The 10,628-nt window shown below is 44.8% G+C and overlaps 1 protein-coding gene across 1 annotated transcript in view; it reads right to left on the reverse strand.

Moving 5' to 3' along the window:
- Positions 1–8,696: 8,696 nt before the first annotated feature.
- LOC118365882 (protein Wnt-16) overlaps positions 8,697–10,628 on the reverse strand; it is a 16,480-nt gene continuing 14,548 nt past the window's right edge. Inside the window, exon 4 of the mRNA XM_035748186.2 lies at positions 8,697–10,115. Coding sequence (XP_035604079.1) covers positions 9,651–10,115 — 465 coding nt within the window. The 3' untranslated portion in view covers positions 8,697–9,650. The remainder of the gene's footprint in view (positions 10,116–10,628) is intronic.

Here is a 10,628-nt window from a genome sequence, read left to right on the forward strand (position 1 = left end):
CCTGTATAAAAGACACCTGTCCACACACTCAATCAAACAGACTCCAACCTTTCCACAATGGCCAAGACCAGTGAGCTGTGTAAGGACATCAGGGATAAAATTGTAGACCTGCACTGTACCAGAACCAGGTACAAGAACACACACTGACATGCATTATGCACAACCAGTGAGTCTTATTCAGTACATTTAGCAATCACTTGCTTTTCTAAAGTCTATCAACTTTACCATGTTTTATTTATTTTTATTTTACTAGGCAAGTCAGTTAAGAACAAATTCTTATTTTCAATGACTGCATAGGAACAGTGGGTTAACTGCCTGTTCAGGGGCAAAACAGAAACCTTCCGGTTACTAGTCCAACACTCTAACCAGTAGGCTACCCTGCCACCCCAAGATAATTAGACAAGCTAGCTACTCAAGGTTGCTGGAAATTGGCGTGATATCGTACGCGTTGATCCAGAGCATCCCAAACATGCTCAATGGGTGACATGTCTGGTGGGTATGCAGGCCATTGAAGAACTGGGACATTTTCAGCTTCCAGGAATTGTGTACAGATCCTTGCGACATGTGACTGTGCATAATCATGCTGAAACATGAGGTGATGGTGGCGGATGAATGGCATGACAATGGGCCTCAGGATCTCGTCACGGTATCTCTGTGCATTCAAATTGCCATCTATAAAATGCTTATGCCTGCCCATACCATAACTCCACCGCCACCATAGGGCACTCTGTACACAATGTTGACATGAGCAAACCACTCGCCCACACGATGAGAGCACACTTCTCCAGCATGCCAGTGGCCATCAAAAGGTGATCATTGGCCCACTGAAGTCTGTTATGACGCCAAACTGCAGTCATGTCAAGACCCTGGTGAGGACGACAAGTACTCAGATGAGCTTCCCTGAGACGGTTTCTGACAGTTTGTGCAGAAATGTTTTGGTTGTGCAAACCCACAGTTTCATCAGCTGTCCAGGTGACTGGTGTCAGATGATCCCGCAGGTGAGGAAGCCGGATGCGGAGGTCCTGGGCTGACGTGTTCTGCGGTTGTGAGGCCCGGTTAGACATACTGCCTTATTTTCTAAATAACATTTTTATTTTATTATTATTTTGTATATTTAAACAGGACAAATCTGACAAATCTCTATGGGCATGATGCCTCTTGTGGTAATGAATGTACAGAGCTGTATGTGACCAGCTGTGTGAGACAGTGCCTGCATATGTCCGGTGGTAATGTACAGAGCTGTGTGTGAGCAGCTGTGTGAGACAGTGCATAAATATGTCCGGTGGTAATGTACAGAGCTGTGTGTGAGCAGCTGTGTGAGACAGTGCATAAATATGTCCGGTTGTGCATAATGCACGTCAGTGTGTGTTCTTGTACCTGGTTCTGGTACAATCCAGTATTATCAGGTATAAACAGAGTGGACTGGATGGTCAGGTTACTGAGGTGCTTCACAAACTGTTTTCCTGACTCTGACATCTGGGAGTATTCAGGATTTTCTTGCAGATAAAAACAACACTGGATCAGTAACAACCCATTGTGAGTGAACATACCGTAAATCAAAACCTGACTATAATGATATCTTTCCACTCTTCCTCTCTGAGGAAGGATGTGAGCACTTTCCTCCTGGTTGTTGTTGTCACACAGCACTCAGCACTGGGATCCAGTGGCAGTAGCAGCCAAGTACATGTCTGAACTCGTCGTATCAGGACTTTCCCTCAGAGTCCCCACAGCTTACTGTGTCACGGCACCAACAAAACACGAGCACATACGAGAACCCTCTGTTCCATAGCAAGCCTTTAAAAAGAGAGCATCTGGGGGTAAAATAGGGATTTCAGAAATGATGTTACCACCACCAAAAATGGTTTGTCTTTTCATCTGGTGTTGCTTTCCTCATCAACGAGGCTTGATGACTCATCGATGAGCAGCAGTGAGGGATTGCAGTTATTGGATGCAGTGTGTTGTTTTACTCACCGACACAATCTGGTCCCCCAGGACCCTGGACAGCAGTGGGGCTCAACCACCACCTTATAACACTCATGAGAACAGCCCTTGATAGACAACACCGGACTAGCCATGGGACTCACACGGTACCTACAGAGAGAGGGATAACATATTGCTAGGAGATACCTGCTGTATGGCACTGTGCTACAGAGGTCACAATGCTCTGTGCAACATATCTGGTTGTGTCATATGTTAAAGCAGAGAAATTAGATGTTACGTAGATACTACTAAGAGATAGCCCCTTCATCTATTCTATTTCTCCCTCACTCCCTTCCCTATTCTGTCCCCTTCTCCCCCCCCATATCCCTCTTCACCCTCATTTACGTCCCATCACTCTCTTCTCTGTCTCTCTCCCTCTCGGTCTCTGTCTCCTTCAGTTCCGTGATTATGCTCTGTAGCTCATGTCCTGTGGCCACTACGGTCCCCCACGTCTTTGCCGATACAGATGACACCGGTCCAATGGTAATTGGCTGCAGACGTCGTGGAAACATTCTGCCAACACCAATGTATGATCTTCATTTGAGCCAGTTTGCTATAGCAGGAATAATCCTGCAGCAACAGGAATTGTGAATTGAATTAACTGTTATTTTTGTAGGGGTTGATATATTTTTCGTAAGGGAAAATCATGTCAATTTTTTACGTGGAAATTATAAACTTCAGAAGCCTTTTTAAACCTCATGTTAAACTACATGTTAAAATATCTTAATGTCATGTTTAAAATACATCTGTGACTGTCATCGTGGACAGACCCATTGTTCAGTCTCCACTGGAACAGATATACACTAAAGCCAGAGGACACCATACATAGTTTTAAAGTTCTACAATATTATTACCTGACGTGACTTGGACATCTGCTGTGTGTATAAGCCTTTACAGACACTATTTTAATCTAATTTGACAGCAAACAAATGATAAGCTTCCAGTCGTTTCAGGAAATGGTAAGCTTGTTTGACCCTTAACCTCCTTCCAACCCCTTCAACCCATAACGTTTTTATCCATGTATGTCATCTGGCTTTCAGCGGCTGCAAAGGTCAAGGCTCAAAAAGCATTTCTGAAGGCTTAAAGAAACCACTCTGTCCTACTCCTTTGTCACCAGATTTGCTGAGATTACTTCCTGATTAGTCATCCCAGTAAGAGCATCTATCATCCTCAATACAGGATTAGGCGTTTCTGAATAACAGCAACATCTTTAAAAAAAGGATTTCTTATACGATTTAGTGGATTGCCCCTGGTAAATATGGGGGCATGTTCATTAATTTTCTCTAGCAGGTCTGTCTTTGGCCACATTATCATGCAATGCCTGCATTTGAACTCAAGAGGGCAGCAGAGAGTACAGAAGGAGAGCAGTGCTGTAAGGACCTGTTGAAATAATAGACTATAAATGCACTGCTCATCATTGGAGGCTGGTGGAAGGAGCTATAGGAGGACAGGCTCATTATAATGGCTGGAATGGAATAAATTGAATGGTATCAAACATATGGAAACCAAATGTTTTTCTCTGTTCCATTTGTTCCAGTTCAGACAGTTGAATGAGCCCATCCTCCTATAGCTCCTCCCACCAGCCTCCACTGCAGCTCATTTTATAATAAGAAAGATAGTGAGTGAGATATATCTGGAAGAAATACAGAGAAAGAGTGGAAAGAGAGGAAAAATAAAGAGAAAGGGAGAGAGATTGAAAGAGAGGGGATACCACTCATTAGGCAGAAAGAGGAATCAAGTCGAAAGTCGAGGAGAGGGAAGAGTGAGTGTTGTGTTGAGAATCTTAAGAGTGATGATGTATGCTCTGGATGCCTGCCTTAGGGTTAAATGTCACTGGCACCAAAAATGCTCCGTCCAGCCAAACTCCTAAGGGTTGAACCCATGCCGGCTGGCAGGGGTTGCGATGGACGCCACTGTGAGATTCCGGACAAATGAGAACACACAGTCGAGGAAAGACACAGTCTGAAAAGAACATGAAACTTGGCTCAGTCTACTAGTATGTCAAATCCAAACAGAGACAAAACAGGACTTATGGTCCACATGTGAATGCGTCCAATTCTGTGGGGATGGATGGAGCACATCAGCTTCAAACAAAAGACAGCGTCACTGGGTTTTCACTGGGTGCCAATGCATTTTATTAAGCAGATATTACTATGCTGTCGGGGCTCTCATAGCGCCTTTGAAGCAAATCCTCACCCCCTCTGTGATTGGCTAAGAAATAACACTCAGAGAAAAACTAGTCTGGAGTTGACTTACTGGAATAAGCATTGTTTTCAGCTGTTGATCTCCTGTTGAATCAACCCAGAACATTATCCATTCATATTCACTCTGTTTTTCATTATATCGTATATAAACAGACCCCCAAGGCTAAGATATGAGAAAGGAATGAGTGTTGACCTACAGTATGAATCTATTGTCATGTTGACTGAGGCATAGACATACAAGGACACAATTAAGACTGAGAAGTTCAGAAAGATTAGATACATGAGAAATAATTTCAAAAGAACTTTTATACCGGATATAATATCCCTGTGTGCAATCCCGTGTGGCTTAGTTGGTACATCATGGTGCTTACAACACCAGGATTTTGGGTTCAATTCCCACAAGGGACCAATGCAAAACTGTATGCACTCACTAAATCGAATCAAATTGATTTATAAAGCCGTTCTTACATCAGCTGATATCTCAAAGTGCTGTACAGCCTAAAACCCCAAACAGTAAGCAATGCAGGCGTAGAAGCACGGTGGCTAGGAAAAACTCTCTAGAAAGGCCAAAACCTAGGATGAAACCTAGAGAGGAACCAGGCTATGAGGGGTGGCAAGTCCTCCTCTGGTTGTGCCGGGTGGAGATTATAACAGAATATGGCCAAGATGTTCAAATGTTCATAGATGACCAGCAGGGTCAAATAATAATAATCACAGTGGTTGTCGAGGGTGCAACAGGTCAGCAGCTCAGGTGTAAATGTCAGTCGGCTTTTCATAGCCGATCATATAGAGTATCTCTACCGCACCTGCTGTCTCTAGAGTGTTGAAAACAGCAAGTCTGGGACAGGTAGCAATTATGGTGAACAGGTCAGGGTTCCATAGCCGCAGGCAGAACAGTTGAAACTGGAGCAGCAGCAAGGCCAGGTGGACTGGGGACAGCAAGGAGTCCTAAGGCCAGGTAGTCCTGAGGCATGGTCCTAGGGCTTAGGTCCTGCGAGAGGGAGAGAGAGAGATTACTTAAATTCACACCGGATAAGACAGGAGAAATTCTACAGATATAACAGACTGACCCTAGCCCCCCGACACATGAACTACTGCAGAATAAATACTGGAGGCTGAGACAGGAAGGGTCGGGAGACACTGTGGTCCCATCTGACGATACCCCCGGACAGGGCCATCCAGGCACGATATACAGTGGGGCAAAAAAGTATTTAGTCAGCCACCAATTGTGCAAGTTCTCCCACTTAAAAAGATGAGAGGCCTGTAATTTTCATCATAGGTACACTTCAACTATGACAGACAAAATGAGGGAAAAAAATCCAGAAAATCACATTGTATGATTTTAATGAATTTATTAGCAAATTATGGTGGAAAATAAGTATTTGGTCACCTACAAACAACCAAGATTTCTGGCTCTCACAGACCTGTAACTTCTTCTTTAAGAGGCTCCTCTGTCCCCCACTCGATGTACCACACCTGTTACCTGTATTAATGGCACCTGTTTGAACTTGTTATCAGTATAAAAGACACCTGTCCACAACCTCAAACAGTCACACTCCAAACTCCACTATGGCCAAAACCAAAGGGCTGTCAAAGGACACCAGAAACAAAATTGTAGACCTGCACCAGGCTGGGAAGACTGAATCTGCAATAGGTAAGCAGCTTGGTTTGAAGAAATCAACTGTGGGAGCAATTATTAGGAAATGGAAGACATACAAGACCACTGATAATCTCCCTCGATCTGGGGCTGCACGCAAGATCTCACCCCGTGGGGTCAAAATGATCACAAGAACGGTGAGCAAAAATCCCAGAACCACACTGGGGGACCTAGTGAATGACCTACAGAGAGCTGGGATCAAAATAACAAAGCCTACCATCAGTAACACACTACACCCCCAGGGACTCAAATCCTTCAATGCCAGACGTGTCCCCCTGCTTAAGCCAGTACATGCCCAGGCCCGTCTGAAGTTTGCTTGAGAGCATTTGGATGATCCAGAAGAAGATTGGGAGAAAGTCATATGGTCAGATGAAACCAAAATAGAACTTTTTGGTAAAAACTCAACTCGTTGTGTTTGGAGGACAAAGAATGCTGAGTTGCATCCAAAGAACACCATACCTACTGTGAAGCATGGGGGTGGAAACATCATGCTTTGGGGCTGTTTTTCTGCAAAGGGACCAGGACGACTGATCCGTGTAAAGGAAATAATGAATTGGGCCATGTATCGTGAGATTTTGTGTGAAAACCTCTTTCCATCAGCAAGGGCATTGAAGATTAAACGTGGCTGGGTCTTTCAGCATGACAATGATCCCAAACACACCGCCCGGGCAACGAAGGAGTGGCTTCGTAAGAAGCATTTCAAGGTCCTGGAGTGGCCTAGCCAGTCTCCAGATCTCAACCCCATAGAAAATCTTTGGAGAAGGTCTATGTTGCCCAGCAATAGCCCCAAAACATCACTGCTCTAGAGGAGATCTGCATGGAGGAATGGGCCAAAATACCAGCAACCAGTGTGTGAAAACCTTGTGAAGACTTACAGAAAACGTTTGACCTCTGTCATTAGCAACAAAGGGTATATAACAAAGTATTGAGATAAACTTTTGTTATTGACCAAATACTTATTTTCCACCATAATTTGCAAATAAATTCATTAAAAATCCTACAATGTGACGTTCTGGATTTTTTTTTCTAATTTTGTCTGTCATAGTTGAAGTGTACCTATGATGAAAATTTACAGGCCTCTCATCTTTTTAAGTGGGAGAACTTGCACAATTGGTGGCTGACTAAATACTTTTTTGCCCAACTGTAACCCCACCCACTTTGCCAAATCACAGCCCTCACACCACGAGACATATTTCTTCAACCACCAACTTACCATCCTGAGCCAAGGCCGAGTATAGCCCACAAAGATCTCCACCACGGCACAACCCAAGGGGGGGCGCCAACCCAGACAGGAAGATCACGTCAGTGACTCAATCCACTCAAGTGACGCACCCCTCCTAGGGACGGCATGGAAGAGCACCAGTAAGCCAGTGACTCAGCCCCTGTAATAGGGTTAGAGGCAGAGAATCCCAGTGGAGAGAGGGGAACCGGCCAGGCAGAGACAGCAAGGGCGGTTCGTTGCTCCAGTGCCTTTCCGTTCACCTTCACACTCCTGGGCCAGACTACACTCATTCATAGGACCTACTGAAGAGGTGAGTCTTCAGTAAAGACTTAAAGGTTGAGACCGAGTCTGCGTCTCTCACATGGGTAGGCAGACCTTTCCATAAAAATGGAGCTCTATAGGAGAAAGCCCTGCCTCCACCTGTTTGGATAATAAGGAGGCCTGTGTCTTGTGACCGCAGCGTACGTGTAGGTATGTACGGCAGGACCAAATCAGAAAGATAGGTAAGAGCAAGCCCATGTAATGCTTTGTAGGTTAGCAGTAAAACATTGAATTCAGCCCTTGCCTTAACAGGAAGCCAGTGTAGGGAGGCTTGCACTGGAGTAATATAATCAAAGTTTTTGGTTCTAGTCAAGATTCTAGCAGCCGTGTTTAGCACTAACTGAAGTTTACTTAGTGCTTTATCCAGGTAGCCGGAAAGTAGAGCATTGCAGTAGTCTAACCTAGAAGTGACAAAAGCATGGATCAATTCTTCTGCATCACAACTGTAAATTGCTCTGGATAAGAGTGTCTACTAAAATGTAATTGTGTCCTTAGTATCTCACATTAATGGACTAATTTAACTGAAAAAGGACAGTGAGATGTAAGACATACGTCCTCCATTTATTTTGTAACTGGAGCACCTGATTCCTGAAAGCAGTCCTCAAAACAAAAACATGACTGAAAAGCCTCGGGGTCAGAGCGCTTCGGGCACACGTCAACTGCTCTCCTCCATCTCGTCCCACTTTCTTTAGGTCTGGGTTTCCCCCCTCTCCTCTCACCAACAAGTCATAGTGCTGGACGCTTCAGGGAAATTTAAGGGTCAGTATCGCTAGACTTATAAAGGCTCTTTAAGAGAAAGCACTCGCGGTATTTAGCATAGCATCGTCACTTCTCACATAGGACAGCCTCTCATTCAGGAGACAGAGAGAGAACAAGAGAGGGAGAATGAAAGCGAGAGAGAGAGAGAGGTGGACAGGGGTAAAGGAATAGAGAGACTGAAAATGGGAAGAGAGTGAGCGGGGAAACGAAAGGAGAGAGAGGAAGAGACTGAATAGGCTTAAATTCTTAGAGACAGCAAGAGGAATGCTCCGAAACCAAGTCAAGCATCTCCACGGTCCTGCTGTCAGTGGGTCTACTGAGAACAAACTGCTCCGTTCCATTGATGCATTCCTTCATTTATAGCTGGTTTCGGATCCAAACACAAACACAGGAAAGAGAAAAAGTGGATCGGACAGCAAAAGGATAACAAAGGACCTTGGTAATACAATGATGACAAACAGAAAACCAACACATTAAGTGGTACAGCTTGACAAACACATGCTGTATGTCTGAGAGAATTGGATGGGCTTGAATCTTAAGACACTCATTGTGTGACGCAGTATCCTTTAATATTTACAAAATGTAAACCATTTACAAAAATATTACGTCATCTGACATATTCTCAGTCAAAGCACCCGGCGCTTTAAAAAACAAATATTGTAGAGTTCAAGAAACCTTTCCAAAATATCTAAAATAAAAATGTCATGGTACCATATATTTTTGAAGTCATTCGCAGTTTATTCCAAAAATACAAAGCATTTGAATGATTATTTCAAGACTTATTTCTATGCATTGATACTGCAAGCTTTCCAACAAGAATAAGTCTAACCTATCCACCATCAATCACCATAAAGCCATGGGTCTGTCCTTACTCCCTAGCCTGGAAGAGAGCCCCAGAAATGACACAAAAGATGGCAACCTCTGACTGTTTCCCAATCCCTGTACTGTCTATAGCTCTAGCCTGCAGTTGTCTATATGAGACTTCGTTCTGATCTGGAAATGTAATGACACTGTTGCGGCCCAGCAGGACTGGGTTGCCGCCCCCCTACAGGCACTTTTTGGTCCCTTTGTTCTCCTCTTACACATCATTCACCGGGTCCATTTGAAGACTTGAAGAGGTGAGGTTTTAACTTTCATCAAAGTTCGGTTTGTTTTTATCATTGAGTTTTGTGGCTCATTTCTACTCTTGAGTAAATCATGAAGATGCCCATGTTTGGTAGTCAGAGTGTGTGGATCCTCAAGCCTCTGAAACACTGTGGAACTCCTGTCCCATTGGATAGCCTCCTACAAGGCTGGGCCCTGATAGGCCAATCAAAGTCAACTATTTTCCACTGTCTTTGTCCACCTCTGATGGTGTGGTGTTTCATAAATACCGTCTTCCTGAGAGTTGAGATGGAGGGTTGCCCCCCTTGTCCATGGGAGAGAGGAATGATGGGGGGAGTCTTTTAGTCTCTCATTGGGGACAGTGTGAGTGTGTTTGTGTGTGCCATCACCTGCCTCCCCCTCCCTATTTACACGTGTGCATGTCATTCATGCTCTCACACTTCTGACACCTCACATAGCAACACCACACAAACTTACACTCGCACCTCTCTACGTGGCGAACCACGTGTGTATTATACCCTCGACCGCAGCAGAGCAGGTTACAACCGTCGGGGCCGGCCGAGGTGCGGTTACACCGGCGCCCTCTAGTGCCCGCCACGCCCCAGCGCCGGTCCTCCAGACAGTAGTTAGGAGACTTGTTGAGGAAGATAAGTTCTTCCTTTCCAATGGGCACGCGTCGCTGGTCCTTCTCCTTCCTCCTCACCTTCCTCTTGGAGCGGTCCAGCACCTGAACGCTTCTCTCATAGCGCTCCTTCAGGAAGTTGCCCACGCGCTCGAACGACGCCATGGTGCGCCAGCACGTCTTGACGGCACACGAGCCCGACACGCCGTGGCAACGGCAGTCGGTGGCCATCGTCTTGGCGACAGCCTGAAATGGGAAAAGATGGAGAGGATGGTGTTAGGAATTACAACAGACTTACAACACTAAGAATTACAACAGACTTACAACACTAAGAATTACAACATTGTAAATATTACGACGGACTCGATGCCAGAACTGTGTTTGATATAGAGTGCCTTTTGTTTACACAAACGCTGTGGGAATGTTTTGAGCAAAATCACAATCTATTGTTCTGAATGCTGGATCTTGGACTGGGACTGTAACATTAGTCCTGAGGTTTGTGCATTCTACTTCTAACTCTGACACAATAGACTCCCTGGGCGCTGTGTACAACTGGAACAAAAGTTAAACTGTCCTTCACAGTTTAAACTGAGAGATTGAGGAGACATTTTCTTATGACCACAAACCCCAGGGCTCATTGGATTTAGGATGACCCCAGAAGAGCCAACAAATTTCACCTCTTTTTCACCTCTTCTCCCTCTTCCCTGTCGGTTCAGCTTAGTTGGAAAGGCAGTGTGTGTGCGTGTGTGTGTGTGTGGC

The sequence above is a fragment of the Oncorhynchus keta genome, chromosome 33, assembly GCF_023373465.1.
Source record: "Oncorhynchus keta strain PuntledgeMale-10-30-2019 chromosome 33, Oket_V2, whole genome shotgun sequence".
Taxonomy (NCBI): Eukaryota; Metazoa; Chordata; class Actinopteri; order Salmoniformes; family Salmonidae; genus Oncorhynchus; species Oncorhynchus keta.